The sequence below is a fragment of the Oryx dammah genome, unplaced genomic scaffold (assembly GCF_014754425.2).
Source record: "Oryx dammah isolate SB20612 unplaced genomic scaffold, SCBI_Odam_1.1 HiC_scaffold_1, whole genome shotgun sequence".
NCBI classification, from domain to species: Eukaryota; Metazoa; Chordata; class Mammalia; order Artiodactyla; family Bovidae; genus Oryx; species Oryx dammah.
Window position 1 is genome coordinate 100,512,400 of NW_024070185.1, and position 21,175 is coordinate 100,533,574.

Genomic DNA, 21,175 nt, shown 5'->3' on the forward strand with positions numbered 1-21,175 from the left:
ACGCTGTGCTGGCTGAACTGGTAGGAAGAGAGCTAAGGCCACCTTCAGCCTGCATTGAATCAAAATCTAGCCCTCAAATGTGCCATTTTCTAGTTTTCCTATAAAAGACAATCTTTAAAAAAAAAAGAAGAAGAAAAAAGTATTTTAAATTTTAAATTGAATGCTTTCAATGGCAGTGCACTTCGCAGTCTATAACTTCTCCTGAGCACTGTGGTACTAATGGTACTATAAAGATCAGTCACATCAGAGTAACTGTGTTGGGGGTTTTTGGAAGAAGAGTGGTAATAAAAGAAAGGAACACTCCAACTTCTGTGGCTACTCAATGCATTTTAAACAGTGCTTGTACTGGCCAAACAGGAGCTAAATATTCTCAAGTTACATTTGATGAAACCAAAATGACACCCTGGAAAAATCATCTACTACGTTTTGTGTATTAAGGGGGATGATGGAAATGAAAGGATGGTCAGTGAAAAGGAATGACAAATACCACATTCATTTCACCTGAACTGACGAGCTCCTGTAAAAATAGGACAGGAAAGGCAGGGTGTGATGGCTCCGGTGGTCGTGACTTTCGGACAGCAGGGTGTATCTGGGCTTGGACCATCTTTCCATACTGTATTGCTACCACCACTACTCCTCCCTAGACCACTGGACTTCACATGCGTTTCTACCGCTGTCTATTTTCTTGGTATCACTTGTCCCTTCTTAGGTTGTCACTGTGCCCACCTCAGTTTTAAACTTTATTCCAAAGCCTTAATTAGTTTTCTAGCTTACATTTAAAATCTGATATTTTGGCTCTCTTAAAGGTGGAGGGAAAAAAAAAAACTGTACACAAAATAAAAAGAAATAGGTTATGAATAAGCATCTGAGTGTCCACGGGCAAAGGCTCTCTCTCTGGCCAAACTTCAAGTCAGGGCCTCAGAGCGCTCAGCCTTGGTCTCCTTACCCTGTCTTTAGCCTGACCAGCCCAGTTTTAGCAAGAATCCTGCTATGTAAGGTTAGAGAATCTCTACCCCTGATATCTGATCACAGCTCTTTATCCCAGTCTTTACTATTTAAGTCCTTGGCCTGTCGTTAGCAAGAATCCCCTTTCCTATGATTCTCCTCTTAGTAATTTTCCATCCATTGACCCTCTCACTCTGCTCCTTGGCTGTAAATTCCCTACTTGCTTTCTTGCCCTTATTGTGTTTAGAGTTGAGCTCAATCTTTCATACCTATTGCAATAGTCTTGATTTCTGGCTGCGCCTTGTGACTTGTGGGACTTCAGTTCCCCAACCAGAGACTGAATCCAGGCCACAGCAGTAAAAGCCCAGAATCCCAACCCCGAGGTCACCACGGAACTCTCATCTATACCAACAGTCTTGAACAAAAGTCTCCCTTACGGTTTTAGTAAGCGTCAGAATAAATTTTTTAACAACATCCTTCAGAGTGAGCTCTAAGATACTTATTTTTGCTGTTCAGCAGCCTTACGTTTTCATCTGTTAAACACAGAGGACAATGGCACCTTGAATTTCCAGACAGAAGAGGGTTTTCATCTGCCACAAGTAGAATAAAAGTTTTACTCACTGTCCTATGCCAAGTGGCCTGGTAGAAACTGGACTAACACCATGCTCAGAGAGCTCCGTGTTCACCGTAGCTCCAGAATTCACTAATACCAGCATGAAGACCATTCACATAGCACCTCGGAGCAGCTAAGACCACGAGAGGGGACAAATTCCAGAGGAGAGGCAGTGCTCACGCTCACCAAGAACAAGCAGAACGGAAGATCATTCAAAAGCTCTTGACCCAGGCCCTAACAGAGAAAGGCCTCTTACAAGCAAGAAAAGTAATACTCTCTCCCAAACACACACATAGCGAAAACTGTGAAGGGCTGAATGACATGTACAAAAATGACCTTTGAGTGCGGGGCTTCCCCAGTGGCTCGGTGGTAAAGAATCCCCCTGCCCATGCACGAGATGCAGGAGGCGTGGGCTTGATCCCTGGGTCAGGAAGACCCCGTGGGAAAAGGAGATGGCAACGCATTCCAGTCTTCTTGCCTGGAAAATCCCATGGACTGCAGAGCCTGGCAGGCTATAGTCCGTGGGGTTGGGAAGAGTCTGAGCACAAGGGCATCTCTGAGTGGGAGGACTATTTGTGAGTTATGTTTTATGCTTGCTTATCTGTATTTCTTGGAAGAAACAGATGCAATGTTTGTAATCAGAAAGAAATGTGTGAATATATATAAATTTATATATGTATCTGCATCTGTGTGCACATGTGTGTGGGTATGTAAATTATGATTGCTTTAAGTAAGGGTCTGCAATATCAAGTGAGAAAGGAAAATATCAAAAACCTACATAGTGGATAGGACAGCTCCCTGGTTTGCACCTGGGATCAAATTCCACTGCTGACATGGAGAGCTGGAAAAAGAAAGCCATGACAAGAAAGAGCCAAGAATTCAGAAAAACGAGGGAAAAAGCATTCGGGATGGAGGAGGAACATGGTACTGAAGAAAGATGGCCATCTGGCAAAGGGAAAAGGACACAGCTGGCTGCAGGTGAGGCCCCAGGCAAGACTTTTACCCTACCTGGGCCTCAGCTTACTCTTCTGGAAAAGAATAGCTAACTAGATGAATGTAACTTCTCTCCAGTTTTAATCATTATTCCATGGTTTTTTGTGGAAATATTAATACTGCCCTAGAGAAAAATAATTTCATTTACCAAATATTCATTGAACATATAACCATAGGTTTCTGAACTGTGCCTGCAGGCACAGAAGTACCTCCAAACATGAAAGGACCTTGATTATTTCCATTTAAGAGGAGAGATATCACAGGGAAGACAAGTAAGAAATGGATCAAAAGAAAAATGGGAGAGTCAAGGCTTGATAAGTTTTACTGGAATAAAGGAGACCAAGTGAAGCATGTATATGGCGCCTGACTCATCAAGAATATCAAGGCTATCTCCTGCCATTCGGCCCAGGAGACGTCTTCAAACAGATCTGTGTAAAGCCTGGTGCCTAGGACCGAGGAGGTGTTTGACAGGTGAAGAGGGTGGCAGAGGATGAGATGGTTAGATAGAATCACTGACTCAACGGACAGGAGTTTGAGCAAATTCCGGGAGATAGTAAAGGACAGGGAAGCCTGGTATTCCAGTCCACAGGGCCACAAAGAGTCAGACATGACTTAGCAACCAAACAACAACAACAGGTAGTACTGTTTTTGTTATTATCACTACCGTTTTGGCTATTATAAGTAGAGCACTGACCAGGTTCATGTATTATACCAGACACTTTTGGAGTTTATCAATAAACATTCGGGTGGATTAGTTAGCTAATTCAGGGGATTGGCAAGTTATCACCTGCAGGTCAAACTGGCTTGCTGTCTATGTTTGTGAATAAAGTTTGACTGGAATACATACACACACGCACACATACCACTGATACTCAGCATGGGAGCCACATAGTGAGCTTGCTAAAAGCCAAGGTGTGGCAGCTGCCACCTCCACAGACTGTGGCAAAAGAAATCACTGATAAGAGCAGGGCCTCCTACCTGGCTCTGTCTCAGAATCAAGGGGAGCTTTTAAAAAGTTCAGATTCAGAGCTCAACTAGAAATGTTGGATTAGAATCTCAAGGTGAAGCTTACACATGGATATTTTGGATCAAGCTCCCTAAGTGATTTTGAGGCAGCCAAACCAGTATTTGGGAACCACTGATCTAGAACAAGTTATGTAATCAATTGTAGACCTGAATAATAGTTAACAGCCACAACAAATAAGATATGTGGCTGCCTTGTTAGGAAAGAGAAAGCAAATAAAAGTAGATGAAAGAGAAATAGTAAAAAAGGAGACTTCATGGGGAGCGGGGATCCAGGCTTTGGGACTCAGCCACGACGAACAAAGGGTAGTGTCAAGTAGCAGTGGGAAAGATTCAGAGTCAAGACTGGACTCGGCAAGACACAGCTTATCTGAGGATAAGGTGTCCACTTTTCAATTATTATTATTACTACTTGACTGTATACTAGCTAAGAGAACATAAAGAATAACAGCAATGAGACCCAAGAAAGGTCTTGTCATTACCAGAATGTGAAAAAGTGTGTAAAGTTATAAAGTGCATCCTACTTAACTTTTTGTGTTTTAAAAAAATATTCAAATACAAAATATAAGCTACTTCTTAAACCTCTGAAAAAAACAGCAGATGAAGGGTTGCAATCTCCCAGCTGATGAGGGAGAGGCCAAACAGGAAGGAATTCATTCCAGATAAACAGTGTCACTGAAGCAAAGATAGGAGGAATGGGGCTTCCAAACCAGTCCTCCTCAACGCAAGAGCCTCAGCAGTCTTCCTTACAGCTACTTCAGAAACAGGTCAAAATACATAATTCTGAGCTGACTGAAGTCAAAGAGCAGTACTTTAAGATGCTCTGGCAGACACAGATGAAGAATTGCTTACTTAAACCATCTCAAACTTCACAATAAATATGTGTTACGTGGTGTAACAGAAACTGTTGCTGATTTTTTTCAGCAGAATAGGATTCCTTTCTAATAAACTGTGTGAATCCTTACCTTAACCAAATTACTAAGGTCAGTGATTGCTTCTAAGTCAACTAACTGTAATGTAGTTAAAAAAACAGAAATCTGGATGGTGGATATATTAAAAATCTGCTGGGAGATCTCTAGTTCTCTTCCCGACAATGGCAAAAATTCTGCTCAGAAGCAGACTGGTAGGTGCGTATAGAGGACACACTGCTTGCCTCTACACACCCTGACTTGGGCTTCTCGCTCCCCAGTTTCTTTACCTTCTCTTGCTCAGCATGCAAAACTCTTGCCTGTGTGTTTTCTGTGGCAGTCTGAAGAGAGTTGTTCCTCTTCTCCATCATCAGGTTACTCTGCTCAACATACCTGTGAAATAAGGAGGGAAAAGAAAACATGGATTGGGCGCTCCATGCAGAGCAGGCACAACCCAATGTGCAGCCAAGCGCTGCTCTGCTCCTGCATCAGCAGCAATCCCAAAGCAGTTTCTTTTCCTAAGATCTGCAGTAATCAAGTTTGGAGGTAGGAACGTGGGCCCAGGGCTGAACTGCTTTGAATGTGTAGAATAAAGAGGAGAGGAATTCGATCAGGTGTAGTGAGGGGAAATGAGAGAAGAGATAAGAATATGAAGGCTGCAAGGAAGGAAGAGAAGAAAACCAATTCCCTCTCCTCCTCTATGTGGGAGATAAGGGACACTGAACAAGAGAAATATGGGAAAACGGTATTTCTAAAATGAAATGCTATATGCTGTGACATGTTCCCCTGACCACTCCTCCAAAATTCTTTTTCAGAAGGATCTAGAAAAATTACACAGTGTTTGGGTTTACGTGGAAAACTGTAAAGTTCTGGTTGATAAAACAGTCAGTCCACACAGAAGACAGAAGAGCTGACAATGAGTTTTCTAGGCATTAACACTACTTTTACAGATGAGGAAACTAGAGCCAGAAGGAATGAACAGAATGCCCAAAGCCACAGAACAAATGAGGAGCAGAGCGTGGACTCAAACCCAGGTCTGTGTTCTGTCGCAGCCTCCTGAAATCCCTCTCCGTCACCAAGAAGTCATCCACGCGACAGGCAGGAAGCAGAAAAGAGCGGAAACATACATAACCCCCCTGAACAAACATGTTCACTGAACTCGGGCATTTACAAGCTAAACCCTTTTCTCTTCATCCTAGCCAGTGCCCCATACCTGTCATTACCTCTGATTTCGTTCAATTAGTTCACTAATCTTGTCATTCTGTTCTTCTATCCGACTGCTCTTTTCAAGGATCTCTTGCTTCAACCTTTCATTTTCCTAAATTCAAAAATATGTGATGGGTAAAACTGAAGTTTTTAAGAGAAAAGCATCAGATAAAAGGGAATCAACTTGAACTGATGGGTGATACTGTTAAAAAAAATCTAGAACTTCTGTCCAGATAAATATAAATACTTACAACAACATATCAAGTTCTACTTGATGGATACAAATCACTAAACATATAAATGGCTATAAAGCGAAGTGAATTTTTGGTATATGGTCAAAAAAGAAATGATTCCTTCTGATTACAGAGTGATAAGTCACTTGGACTAGATTAAGCCACAATGGATTTTCCAGAATTTCCCAATTCCATGGAGCGTGAGTATTTATTACACGCTCTTATTCCTGGACTGGAGGTTTTAAAGGAAGTACATCTCCGGACAGAGCACGGGAAGATCTCCAGGTTGAGACCACTCTCACCTGAATAATTCGTTGTATGTTGCTCATAATCATGCTTGTTTCCATGGTCACTGACATGCTGGGAATGAGCAGGGAATTGCCAGCACTATGCTTCTGTAACTCTTCAACCTATAAAATGAGTACCAGAAAAGTCTTTAAAATTTCATTAAAATTAATGAATTAAATGAATTAATTTCATTAAAATTAATTTTCATTTTAATGAAATTTTTGTAAGAAGATATACAATGTATCCAAGATCTGACCACTGAGAGGGTTAATAAGTTTCTGAGACAATCTCTAATGTAAGCAGGAGTTTTCTTCTGCTCACTGCATCCCTAAATAAAACAACTCTTTTGGGAAATAACTACTAACCACTATCAATATGGGGCTTCACAGGTGGCTCAGTGGTAAACAATTTGTCTGCAATGAAGGAGACGCAGGTTCAATCCCTGGATGGAGAAGATCTCTTGGAGAAGGGAATGGCAACCCACGCCAGTATTCTTGCCCGGAGAATCCCAAGGACAGAAGAGCCTAGCAGGTTACAGTTCATAGAGTCACAAAGAGTTGGACACAACTGATTGACTGAGCACGCACTATGAATACAGAAACCAAGAAAGAGTTTACCTACCGTGCTAGTGGCTCCCTTTTCGTACTCCCTCTTTATACCCCCACTTTATTTTCTTTGGATGCACCATGCACGGCTTTCCAGATCTTAGTTCCCCAACAAGGGACTGAATCAGTGAAAGCAATGATTCCTAACTGCTGGACCACCAGGGAATTCACTTTATGCCCCTACTTTCAAAATGAGATGACTCCGTTACCTTAGTCATTAGATGATCCATTTTATCGGCCACTTTGCTGACTGCCATCCGAATTTCAGTGTTATGTTGCCGGGCTTCAGTCATGAGAAATGAAGCCATGTCACCTGATCCTAAATAGACAAAAGCCAAGAAGAAACTTATGAAACTGTAACAGAGGATACTGAATGAGGAAAAGCCAACAGCTCTATCAGCAGAGGAAAGAAAGAAATGAACATTTCCAAAGACTAGGAAAGGCTGGCGGTGAGTCACAGTCAGGAGAAGACGGAGCAGCAGTAAAGGTCAAAGGGCTCCAAAGCTAACAATAACCATGATGTGCTCCTGCGGCATGCAACCAGCGGTACAGTCTGGTTCCAGGGCACACATGGGGGCATGAGCAGCTCAGACTGCTTCTCCATTCACCCAATTGCATGCAGGGCATTGGACCAGGTACCAGGGATACAGCAATGACTGAAACACGGTTCCTGCCCTTGATAAGCTCAGTCTGGTGAGGAGACTCACATGTGAACAGATCACTGTAACAGAGTGTTTGTTGTAAGTGCAAAGAATGAACCATGTACCAGGTTACAAGGTACAAAAAGGAGCACAGAGAACAGCAACATTAACTTTTTAGTGACACATATACATTTACATCTCTGGAAGGAGAAGAGGGAGAGATGGTAACAGGGAAGGCTTCTCAGAAGACATTACAGATTTAGTAGTTTCCCAGATGGAGAAGAGCAGGGCTTCCAGACCAAGGATACACACAGGAAACTCTTAACCACTCCCGGACCTTACATTTCGTTGGGGATATACTTGCTTCTTTCTACCCCTGTCCTAATACTCAAAGTGATCACTGTACAAAACACAAGCTGCAGAACAAGAAGGCAGGGTACCATCCCAGCTGCATACACTTATTTTGCTTCATATTTACACAAGGCAACCATACTGTACATGTATACAAGATACCTGAAGAGTTACTCAAGTGACTGCTTCCTAAGGCCAAGAGGGTTTAAAGATGGAAGACAGTAAAGTTTCATTTCATACTCTTTTGTGTTGACTTTTTATAAAAGTATATTCTTTTCACAACTTTAAAATTGTAACAAAGTAGCTTTCATATGAGATATTAAACAGTCATGCTTTCTCCCAATTTCCTCTGATATTTTCCTCTTTTACTATCTACTAAGAACTCTACAGAGCAACTCTGAGAGAGGAATTTAAAGGGCTGGCAGGAAAAAAATGCAATAAACAAAACACCAGTCAGAAGGGCTTTGAGGGGGATACTGGAAATGTTCTAAAGTTGGATCGTGGTGATGTCTGCACAACTGTGTAGACTTAAAAAAAAAAAAGTCATTGAATTGTACGCTTATAACCAGTGAACTGGGGAGATGGATGACAAGACATGGAGGAGTCGGTGGATGCGGGGTACTTTTCTCTCCATCGATTCATTAGGGATACATCTTCAGATATAGAGGACCTCACAGACACCAGCTGACAGCGGACAGGAGTCCCTTGACCACCAGAAAGGAACATATGGATCCACATAAAACTCACAAAGGTCAGTGTTTCAGAGAGTGCCTGCTCCAGGAACCTCCTTCCAGAGTGATGACCAGGCATGACCCAACTTCCAGTCTACCCATAATGGACATGTAGCATGCACAAAAAATAAATCTTTATTATATTTTTAAAAAGAAAGGAAAAAAACTAGTGAACTCCATGGTATGTAAGTCATACCTCAACTAAGCTGCTTAAAAAAAAGAAAAGACAAAAAGGGCAGAGATCTACTGGAGTCAAAATGAGAAAGGATGGGAGACGGGGAAGCCCAGCAAGAGCAGAAGATGAGAAATGCCTACCTTGAAAATGAGGAGGCTGCGAGAGTGGTGCAGGGTACAAGGGCCGAACGGGCTGCAGCTGGGAAGCAACAACTGGTGCCTGGGGGTAAGCGTAGGCCTGCACACCTGCATAGGGCTGAGAAGAGGCCAAATTACAGCCGGTTTACAAAACATTCATCTCTCTTTTCTGCTTAGTTTGTCTTTGATGGAATAAGGTAGGTAAACTGGATGGAGATTCAAGCATATTGAAGCTGGCGATGGATAGACCAGGGTTTGGTATTGGACAGTAACTGCAGCAGGAAAGGAATGATGTAATTCAGTGATGCCAGTCACTAATGCCCTACAGGCATCTCAGGTTACTCCCCAGTCCTCTTGTGATGATTTAATTCAGTAGGAATTCATCCCTCAGCCATTGGGCCAATAGATGGTCTGAGACATTTCCAAACTAAGCAAACTCTACTTGGTTTCATTAAAGCAAAAAAAGAGGCATTCTGATTCCAAACTAAATCCACTAGTTTCCAAAGGATGCCTCTGCCTAGCTAGATTCTGATGTTTATCTGTATGACCAAGGGCTCTCATTTTCCTCTGAGCCTCTGTCACCTCAACAATTAAATGAAAATAACAACACCACTTCCTACGGTTGTTGTATGGGCTAAATGAAGTGATAGATAGCTAAAGTTCCTAACTCCCTGGTAAGTAAGTGCCAGAAGACAATTAATGTTCAATAAATAGCAGTTGTCATTTTAATAATGATGGTTATTCTTCCTTGAATTAAGGAAATCCAGCTCATTTCCAGGGACAGGTATAACTACCCATCCATTACTAAAAAAGAATCTTAGTATATAACTCTCCATTAGGTCCATTCATGAGTGAGAGAGGGCAAGCTAGGACTTTCCTCATTTCTGATGCACCCTTACTAATGAGGCACTGCCTGACCACCATTGCTCTGACCCCTTCCTCCTCACCTCCCTGCACCCAACATGAAGAATCACCAAAGAAGTGAGAGTCTTTTATCATGGGGAGTTAAGTCTTATCCATCAAATGTGTTGGGCAGAAGAGTCTACTGTCCTGGCAAACTGTCAGCAGAGGCACACAGGCTGTTGCCACTGCTTCCTAGGAAAACAGAAAAAAAAAACCAACAAAAAACCCCTACTTTTAAGAGCTCATCTCTGGAGAATAACTAAACAATTCGAGTTCAGCTGTATTTGTATACAGCCTCCCCCACTGCCCCTCTACCACAACCATTCTACTGAGTGTAGAGCAGAATCTTAGCCTATCAGCTCTTTGATAGAGAAGAACACAAAAGACTTGAATATATGTCTCTAAATTAGACATGTGTGAAAAGGAAGGGAAACAAACATCAGTTGGGCTTTCACTATGTGTCAGGCCTTGTACCACGTGTTTTGCTGGCTCTCACATTTAATCCTGACAACCTGTAAGGCAGGTAATCCTTTGCTTGTTTAGACATGAAAAAGTGGTGGTTCAGGAAGGGGAAAAATTTTAAGCTCTGAGGGGAACTGCTGCTGTACAAATTGAGCAAAAAGAGAAAAAGAGACTGAAGAGAACAATAATAAATGATAGCATATAACTGACATGGTTAAAAAATGTTACCTGAAAGGACTGGGCATTTCCAGATACAGCTGAGTGGGAATCAAGAGATGCAACTTGCATCAAAGCAGCAGATGGTGTTTGGAGACCAGAAACAGATGCCTGAGGTGCTAAGATAGAGAAAAAGTTTTCACTGTTAAACCTACTCCCCACTTCTTGGTACAAGTCCGGACTATCACGTTACATACCATCACCCTTCACACCTGACCACTTGTCTCACCTAATTCTCCTAAAACCAGACCTCCTGGATCTCAGCAAGTAGGATCTAAACCTACTGGGCTAGTGAAAGGAAACTGGGTGTTTTCAGGTGCACGAGATTCAGACCTATGACCCCATCAGCTGACAGGAAGTGCGGAATTACGCACAGGGAGATGGCTCATCAGCTGAGTACCAGTTTCCAAAACTGAGAATGCAACACAGCAGAAGACACAGCAGGCAGACCAAATACATCTCAGGTCTGACAATGCCCTAGCCAGGGACAGTCTGGGAAGTTTTATACTCTAGTCCAGTTCTCAGTACTAAAACAATACAGCCTAACATTTTAGAGTACAGTGATGATAATTTTGGTACCAACTCAATTTAAGGCCACAGATCCTCAGAGGGGTTCCTTACCTTGTGAGGTCATCTGTGGGAGCACCGGATGGGCTGGCTGAAGAGAGGGCTGGACGGATGGGGTCACCAAGGGCTGCCCAGCTCCTCGAGGACCATTCACATCCTACAACAGGCATGAGCATTTTGGTTATTACATCTACAGGTCCTTAGCTGAAGACTGAGACCGACTGTCCACCCTAAACCTGCTTACAACCAGTGTTTTAGACCAAAAAAAAAAAAAAAAAGAGGAAGGAAAGGTAAGCAGAAAGGCACGAATTTAAGGCATGGACTCTGGGAGGAAGGTACTCTATTATCTACCAGAGTAGGATCTCTCTCCCTGTAAATTATATCAAATAATTATAGTTAAATTTCCAGTGTACATTGATGATGTTATTTTATCTGAAGCAGCTAGAGTGACTGCTCTCCATAACGAATCATTTTCCAAACCAGCAGCTACCTTAAGACTGACCTAGTCTGCTTCCACAGAATTAGGGCCTCTCACAAGGAACCCCAGAGAGTAATGCAGCCTTTCTCTTCTGCCAAATAACCTCCACAGACCTCAAGGTACTCACAGAAAATCACACACAGTAGGATTCACTGTGTCTCATTACCAGGCTATTTTTGACAATATAGTTTTAGAGTGTTTTCCCTTCATTCTTTTTCTTCATAAAAGCAAAGCGATGCTGGTCCTATTGTAATTCTAAATAAAGTTAACATTGCAGGGAGCATGGGTTCAATCCCCAGTCAAGGAACTAAGATCCTGTATGGCACACAAAGTGGCCAAAAAAAAGAATGTCTAAACAAACTTAATGTATAGACATCTTCCTGATTTACAAAAGAAAAAAAAAAAAAACTCGAGGCACAATATACAATGACTGTGAGTGACTGTGATCTGCTATGCTACAGTAGTTCAAGGGCTGAAATCTCTTCGACATTCTTTTACTTTAGAACTTCCTCTTATCTCCTGAAATTCTCAGAAATGTATTATGCATTTCTGGAAAAGCACCCCAGGTTTACATGATTACACAAATCAACCTAAATGTCTAACAAAAGAATGAAAGGAATTATGATAAATCAATATAACAGAGCACTGGGTTATCTTTAAAGGTGATGAAGCTTTGCTTTATTTCTTTTTCTTATATTACTGATACTAACATAAATGTTCATGATATAATATTAAGTTCAAAAATCTGATTATAAAATGACACAAAAAGAATGCCCTTTTTGTTAAATATGTCTTCTTTTTAATTTAAATTACCCTATAATAAGTAAGTAGCACTTACAAATTTATCTTACCCAAATTTCATTTCTAGAACCCAGATAAAAATCAATTCTATAACACGTCCCAGAAATCTTATCTTTGCTAAAATGTTAAATCTGCACACAGCTTTTCCATGAAGAAATATAATAAAAATATGAAAAAATAAAACTGTTTATGAATTTTTTTCTTAAGATCATCACCTTTGCTTTGCTGTACATCAATGTCAAAGAATCCTAAAAATTAATCACTGTTAAGTGTTTCAATTCAGTTGAGAAAGCATTATTTTATTCAATAAGGAATTAACCAATGGTTAAAGAACTTAATTGGAATTGTTACTTCTTGTCATTCACCAAATTCCAGATGGACTAAATATGAAATAACACCTAAATATATAATAATAAACATTTTAAAGACACATGTAATGTTTACAATATCTGAAAGTGGGAAAGCTTTCTAAGCATACTGTCAAAAGCAAAAAACAAAGGGAAAAATTTGATAGATCTGATTGCAATGAAATTTTTAAACTTGAAAAATCAACATTTCCCAGGAGAATCGAAGCAATTCGATCAACAAATATGACTTAAACATTCTTTATGGGTTGAGCATCATGAGGTCTAAAAGGTTTGATTTTTAGTAATAGAGATTTCAGTAGAAAACTAAATTAACCACTTAAAACCGCCCAGTTCTTGTGACAGATATACAGAATTGCTTCCATTTCTCAGAGAAAGTGCTAATTATAGGAGAAACACATGTACCAATAGCAACCGGTATCATTTTGACTATAAGCTCTCTAAATAATAATTCTGGTTAGAGGAAGGAAAAGCAATAATTTCAATTAAAAGAACAGAGAGGGACCTCCCTGGTAGTCCAGTGGCTAAGACCCTGCACTCCCAATGCAAGGGGCCAGGGTTCAACCCTGGTCAGGGTATGTTCCACATGCTGCAGACCCAGGGGAGTCAAATAAATAAATATTAAAAAAAAAAAAATGAACAGAAGACAGCAACATCTGCACTATTCATTCTAAGACAGCCAGTGGGACATACTTCAATTTCTGAATCATTAGAATCCAGCTGTGGTGGAAGAATGGGCAGCATGGGCTGGCCCATTTTAGCCATCCGAGAGATCAACTTGGCCTTGACTGTATCAGGATTCTAAAAGGAAAGGAGAGACAAAAATCACTGTAATCAAGGTTCATTACCTTTAGTCAACTCTATGCCTTTGACTCTTATGTCAAATCTTTCAGTAAGTCCCCCTGTCACATCTATTGAAAGCACTTTTTCTATAAAATGAAAATTAAAGATTTCTTTCCTAGAAGCATACATGGGTCACAATTAACGATAGCAGAAAAAATAATTCCCTACATGTTGGAATGGACAAAGTGGTTCCATCTGTATTCCTTCATTTCAATCAAGTCATCTTACCAGGCATAAGTATTCTCACTTTACAGATGAAAAACTCAAGTACAGATTAAGGGAGGGAGGCATTTTAGATAATAATACCTTCTCAAAAGCCCAAGAGCAACTCAGTAGGTAAACATTCAGAAGAGATTTAGGGAGAGAGGTAAACAGGAACTCTGTGTTCTAAATTCAGGTTCACTTAACACTGACTTGGCACTGAGGACATACTAATCCCTGAGCTGGATGCCTCCGTATTCATTAACTGGTTCAAAGTGCAGTTTTCAGAGCAGTGTATAGCCCTAAGAGTACCAAGATAATCTAGTGAGAGTAAAATGAAATGACCATAGCCTCTATTTTAAAATTATTTATAAGCTACAGGATTATTGTTTAGTTGTACAGTCGTGTCCAACTCTTTGCGACCCCACGGACTGCAGCAAGTCAGGCTCCCCTGTCCTTCACCATCTCCCAGAGCTTGCTCAAGCTACTAGTATACATAAGACATTAAACTTGCTTACAGGGATGGACAACACTTCATATAATTTGTAAACAAATATATACTGAGAGTGTGTGCTCATCTTTTTTTAACAGTGGAGGCACATCAGCTAAAAAAGTTAGATCCCTCAAAAGAGGACTAATTATATAAACCAATATCCACACAATGGAACACTGGGATCTAAAGATAAAAAAGAATGAGGAAGTTTTCCATGCACTAACATGGAAAGACACTGTCAGTATAAAAAGGTAGATAATACATAAAATATGCTATTTTTTTGTGAAAGGGAGGAAATAAAATATACATTCCTACTTGCTTGCATTTGCATAAAGAAACACTGAAGGAAAACATAAGAAACTAATAAAAGCATTTACCCAAGGTGTGGGGGTGGGCTGGGGGAGCATGAAATGAAACAAGGGTACATCAGGGAAGGGGTAGGAATGCAGTCTTCTCAATGTATATCCTGTTATATTGTTTTGCTAACTGTGCCCTATGAATGTAATTATATATTCAAAGCAAAAGATAAAAACTTGGGAAATTCCCTGGCAGTCTAGGTTGGGTTTTGTCTTCCAAAGAAGCGGGTACTAGTTCGATCCCTGATAGAGGAGCTAAGACCCCACGTGCCTCGCAGGTAAAAAAACCAAAACATAAAAAACAGAAATATTGTAACGTATTCAATAAAGACTTTAAAAATGGTCCATATAAAAAAATTTTTTTTAATAAAAACTTCAATGTAAAAAGATGGTTAAAGTTTTATGTCATATGAACTTTGTCTCAATTAAAAAAACAAAATTGCAAAAAAAGAAAGGAAAAAAAAAACATTGTAGACCACTAACTTACCAAAAGTTACCGAAGTTTAGAAATAATTGATAAAAGTAGCTGTGTCTAGAGAGTACAAAAGAACTAATACTGAACAATTTTGCTGGCATTCAAAGATCTGAGATTTTACACTGTTTTCCCATTTTCTTGATTCCTTGGCTTAACGTTCTGGGTTTAGATCACTTTTTGTACATATCAGATCAGTTATTTACTTAATTAATTCCTACTTTGGATTGGATATAAACAAGTAAACTAGAGTTGGAGGGAAATTAATCATCAATTTCAGTCCACACAGTTATCCTAATGTGGCAGGTGAAAGCTACAAAGCTTTAGAACTTCCAGCACCTCAGCTATCATCCCATCCACATGCAGCAAACAGATGCCTTCATGGAGGAGGCAGGGCAGCCTCCAACGGTGTTCATCCTCCCAAAGGTCTTCAAATCCAAAGTTTACTACAACAATATGCTAGTCTCCTTATCTCACAGTTTGGGAAACACAGAGGCCCAGCAACCTGCTCAAATCCAACTGCTACTGCTGCTAAGTTGCTTCAGTCGTGTCCGACTCTTCGCGACCCCATGGACTGCAGCCCACCAGGCTCCTCCGTCCATGGGATTTTCCAGGCAAGAGTACTAGAGTGGGGTGCCACTGCCTTCTCTGCAAAGCCAACTAGCTGGGGAATTAGTGTAGAATTCCTCTGAGAAAATGAAAGTATAAAGACATGTAGTGTTAACAGTAATTATGATAACAAAAAGCAATGTTAACTGAGCTCTTACAATATTCCAGACACAATACTAGAAGCTCCATAGGCATTATTTCATTTAAACCTCATGGGCTTCCCCACTGGCTCAGCAGGTAAAAAATCCAGCTGCAATGCAGGAGATGCAGGTTCAATCCCTGCATTGGGAAGATCCCCTAGAGAAGGAAATCGCAACCTGCTCCATTATTCTTTCCTGAAAAATCTCATGGACAGAGGAGCCTAGCAGGCTATGGTCCAAAGGGTCGCAAAGAGTCAGACATAACAGCGCACGCACGCACACACACATACACACGTACACACATAATTAAACCTCATAAAAATCTTGAGAGATTACGAAAGACGTTTTATGTAGGCTCTGAGCTTAGGGCTTTATAAACATATCACAAAAACATATCACAAAGAGGGGCTGTGAGAATTATTTCCATTTTAATAAGGAAGAAACTGAAGATCAGGGAAGTTAGATAATTTTCTCAAGGTCACATGTTTGTAAGAATAAAGATTTGAATCCAGGTCTATGCAGAAGCCCAGGCTAATTTAAACTAACTTACAAGTAAAGGACAGTGAATCAAGTAACCACTGATTTCTACCCTAAATCAACATTTCTCTTTTTTTTTCTTTTTCTCTAACCTACCACACCGGAGGCACATGAAACCTTCCTAGCAAACGGGGTTAAGGAGATAATACATATATACTCACTGTATTTACTGTAAGCTGTTCACTAAGGGAGTTAGATTTGGAACGAAGAGCTGACTCCCTGAAAGCAAATAAGACATATCCTGAGATAAAAACAAAATCTATAATCACAAGTCCAGATTATACTGGATAAACACTGTTTTTTAAGACGTTTGATAATTTAACAGCTGTAAAATAGAATTTCAACTGTTCTGTAGTTTGCATAATTTCTGAAAGCTACTGAAGATAAACAATTTTCCATTCAAACAGAGAAATTTACATTTTATCCTTAGAGATAAGTGTTTATGGCTTTTGCCCAATTTTTCTCCAAATTTAGCAGGTATTCTTTTATATCTTAATTAGTGCTTTTATAGACTATGAATATTAATCCTTTGTTAGAAAATCTGAAGCAATTATGTTTCCCATTTCCTTTATCCCATTCCCCCCCCCCCCCCGCAATTATTTAAAATTATTTCAGTTTTCAACTAGTGCACTGGTCCAGAAGTTCATTCAGGTTCTCCTATATGATGCAATGGACAAACTTGAACAAACTTTTTGGCCAACTTAATATATCCCTATTTCTGAACTACCCTAAGAATCATGTTTATGGACAATAAAAGAGCTTGATGCAACTGCAGTGTCTCACCCTGATTTGAAAGGCACCGATGCGGAGGGTGACACAACAGGGTCCACAGAGATGCTGTCAGCAGCAGGGACGGGAGAAGGGGCTGCAGAGCCCCGGGAGCCAACACTGTGCCCATCAGAGCCAGGATCTCGAGCAAATTTGACCTAGGGAAAGACCAACCACAGGGTGAATAGGCCAACAGGCCACAAAAACAGACCTCTTCCCCATCCATTCTCCTTCCATCTTACTTATTCTTTATCATACAAAGTCATTACCTGCTCACGGTAGGCAAAAGAGAAAATGGAGACAAGCCAAAAGAAAAAAAAAAGATAATTACTGGCAATTCAACTATTAAGGATTTCAGATGTAATATTTCACATTTATATTATGTGTATGTGTTTTACAAAAATGGGGCCATATTGCTTTACTCACTCACTGATTAACATACTAATATTTCAATGTTAACTAAATTATTAATCGACAACATCCTTTTTAACTTCTAACTTCAAAGGTCATACCCTTAACTGCTATCAACTACAGGAAAAAGTCTCCAAAGGACTTTGGGGACAGAAGTCATAAATATCTATGTTATCACAAAATATATTTCATCATTTCCTACTTGGTAGACATTCAGTTTATTTCTAATTTCTTCCATACAAACAATACTTCTATGAATAGTTTTACCTCTGTATCTTTGCACATAATCTTTTCCAAAATACAAATTCCAAGAAGTTAAATTGCTGGATAAAAGTTATACTTACTTTTAAAACTTTTGATATATACCATTAAATTTCACACCATAAAGGGTGAACTACTTTATACTCCATATGTGTGCTCAGTTGCTCAGACATGTCTGACTCTTTGGACTGTAACCCACCAGACTCCTCTACCCATGGAATTTTCCAGGCAAGAATACTGGAGCGGGTTGCTATTTCCTACTCCAGAGGATCTTCCCGACCCCCAGGGATCAAAGCCAAGTCTCCTGCCCCTGCTACACTGGCAGGCTGATTCTTTACTACCGCACCGCCTGGGAAGCCGTTATACTCCAAAGTGAAGTGAAGTGAAGTCACTCAGTCATGTCCGACTCTTTGCGACCCCATGGACTGTAGCCTACCAGGCTCCTCTGTCCATGGGATTTTCCAGGCAATAGTACTGGAGTGGGGTGACATTTCCTTCTCCAGCGGATCTTCCCGACCCAGGGATGGAACCCAGGTCTCCCGCATTGTAGACAGACGCTTTACCGTCTGAGCCACCAGGGAAGTCCATTTCTCAAAACTCTTGTCCCACTGGGTAGTGCCATTCTCTATCACCCTCGTCAGCTTTGTTGTTGTTGTTCCGCCATGTCTCAGGGCTTGCAGGATCTCAGTTCTCCAATCAGAGGCTGAACCCAGGCCATGGCAGTGAAAGCCCAGAATCCTAACCACTAGGCCACCAGGGAACTCCCCCAGCCTTGTCAGTTTAGTAAACAATTTGTAATTCTTTGATTATTGGTAAAATAGGGTATTTCTTTCTTATGTTTATAAAAAGTCTTAATGGATTCAAATTGATTTGTTATCTATCACAGCCATGATGTCCTCAAAGGAAATGGAGACAGAATATAAAAGCTGTGAAAAAGGCAGCTGGAAGCATGTCAGTCAAAGAGGGCTGAAACGCCCACCAGAGATAAGGGGTCAATGCAGGAATAACGCCACAATGAGGGTGGCCACCGTCTACTTGCATTGTATTTTGTAGTTTACAGTCCCAAACACTATCACATTTGGACCTAATAATCACCGTGTAAGCAAACAGAGTCTTTTTGGGGTGAGAGGGCAAGGGGTTGGAGGGAGAACATTAATGAACCACAGTTGCTATAAACTTTATTTGGGCTTACGATATCTCAGACAGTAAAGAATTTGCCTACAATGCAAGAGACCTGGGTTTGATCCCTGGGTTGGGAAGATCCCCTGGAGAAGGGAATGGTTACCCACGCCAGGATTCTTGCTTGGAGAATTCCATGGTCAGAGAAGCCTGGCAAGCTATAGTCCAGGGGTAGCAAAGAGTTGGGACACGACTGAGTGACTAACATAGAAGTTATTTGTAATAAAATCTTTAAATAGTACAAAAGGGTAGAATGTAAAAGTTTCTGAACTCCATTTCCATTCTCCAGAGGAAAAATCACTACATTTCTTTAAATGCCTCCAGAAATTTCATATAAATATGTAGGCATATATATATATTTATTTGTATATGATACATACACACACAAGATCATTCTACCCATACTGTTCTGCAACTTGTTTCTTTCACTTAAAAATAGATTTTCTATAGTCTTTAAGAAATACACAGATGTCCACCCCCTGAAACACCATAATTCAATCAGTCTCATAATGACATACACTTAAGCTGTTTCCAGTTCTCCACTATCACAAACAATGTGGCAAAAAACTATGCCTTTATCTCTAGCTATCTATCTACACACAGGTATACATGCACACTTATGTAAACATATTGACAGAGTAGACTTGTAGCCATGGAATTACTTAATCAAAAAGTATGAACACTGGGTAAGAATCACTATTTTACAGAAAAAGTAAAAAGAGAAGTGACTATAAATACAGAGCCAAGAAGGACATAAACTTTGGTCTTTAGATTCCAAAGCTGTTGTTCTTTCCAACTATACCATTTCTACTTAAAAGAAAAAAAGAGAGAGAGAGAGATCCTTAGAATCTTTTCCAACACATTTATTTATTCATTTTACCTAACTAGCAAAGAGGACTCATCAAACACAACACAGCACAATTTCACTCACCCGCCTAATCTCCACGTCGAACACCAGGATCGAGTCTGTTGAGGGAGTCCATCCTATTACCCCTTCAGAGCCAGCAGCGCAGGCTGGGGGGATGATAAGCAACCGCTTCCCTCCTTTCCTCATGCCCACCATTCCATCCTCCCAGCTCTTTAGGAATCAGAGAAGAGGAAAAGTTCATCAGATACAAACCTTCTCATAAGACAAAACGTAGTAGGGGATCATCAGTTTATGCTCCCCGCTCCCACACACCAGTTATAAGAGCATCTAGAATACTTCTCAGCTGACTTGTCAAAGCTAGCACGTCCACGGCTAAATGAAATATCTTAGATGATGAGAGAAACTGGGAGGAACAGAACGGCATTAAAAGAGGAATAAAAGCTATCATTTATTAAACACACTTTTTTCTAAGTACTTTGGTAAGTGCTTTACTTCCACTATGTTGTTTAATTCCTAAAATAACTTCATAAGGTTAGTAGCAATAGCCCCATTTTACAGAAGAGAAAATTGAGGCTTAAGGAGGTAAGGTAACTAGCCCAAGATCAGTTAGTACATTGTTAAGTCAAGATTCAACACTAGATCAGTCTAGCTTTAAGTCTCATGCCCCAACTACTATCATCTCCAGGAAAAAGTTCCCAAAGGATTCTGGGAAAAGGAGTCACTAACAAAACTATGGAGAAAAACACTCTGCCACACGGATGAATGAGTACTTAACAATGCATCAATATGTCCTGACACATTGATACCGCACATGTGTAAAACATTCTTTTTTAAAAAAAAACTTCTAAAAAAAGAAAAACAAAAAGAACTTCTCATTTTATATTGGAGTGTAGCCGATTAACAGTGTTGTGAGGGACTTCTCTGGTGATCCAGTCAGTGGTTGAGACTCCACGTTCCCAACACGGATTCAATCCCTCATCAGGGAACTAGATCCTGCATGTGGCAATTAAGATCTGGCACAGCCACATTAATTTTTTTTTAAAAGAAAAAGAAACAAAAAACAGTGTTGTGATAGGTTCGGGCAGACAGCAAAGGGACTCAGCCATACATATACAGGCACCCATTCTCCCTCACTCCCCTCCCATCCAGGTTGCCAGGTAAACTGAGCAGCTGAGCAGGGCCCCGCCTGCCTGACCTCCTCTGCGTTCTCCGGACTTGACCTGAACTGACTGAAACAAAGGAGGACGCAGCAAGGAAACCACCTGAGGCAAGGTTAAAGGGCCCAGAGAGGCTCATGAGATTGGGAGATGAGACCTACGACCCTGTACACACCCTAATCAGGTCAGCAACCCTACCCTTTTGAAACACTGCAGAAGAAGGACTGAAGATTGGTACT

The 21,175-nt window shown here is 40.5% G+C and overlaps 1 protein-coding gene across 4 annotated transcripts in view; it reads right to left on the minus strand.

Annotated features, from left to right (window-relative positions):
- Nucleotides 1–21,175, minus strand: part of FKBP15 (FKBP prolyl isomerase family member 15) — a 58,240-nt gene that overhangs the window by 12,404 nt on the left and 24,661 nt on the right. For 2 of the 4 annotated variants that reach the window (XM_040239344.1, XM_040239343.1), the window contains exons 9-19: nt 19,843–19,989; nt 17,076–17,218; nt 16,454–16,511; nt 13,335–13,442; nt 11,052–11,154; nt 10,443–10,549; nt 8,853–8,967; nt 7,024–7,133; nt 6,224–6,331; nt 5,706–5,800; nt 4,803–4,875 (exon numbers count right to left, since the gene is read on the minus strand). In XM_040239344.1, coding sequence (XP_040095278.1) covers nt 4,803–4,875; nt 5,706–5,800; nt 6,224–6,331; nt 7,024–7,133; nt 8,853–8,967; nt 10,443–10,549; nt 11,052–11,154; nt 13,335–13,442; nt 16,454–16,511; nt 17,076–17,218; nt 19,843–19,989 — 1,167 coding nt within the window. Of the gene's footprint in view, nt 1–4,772; nt 4,876–5,705; nt 5,801–6,223; nt 6,332–7,023; nt 7,134–8,852; nt 8,968–10,442; nt 10,550–11,051; nt 11,155–13,334; nt 13,443–16,453; nt 16,512–17,075; nt 17,219–19,842; nt 19,990–21,175 lie in introns of all 4 variants that reach the window. The other 2 variants (XM_040239341.1, XM_040239342.1) reach the window with 1 other exon arrangement.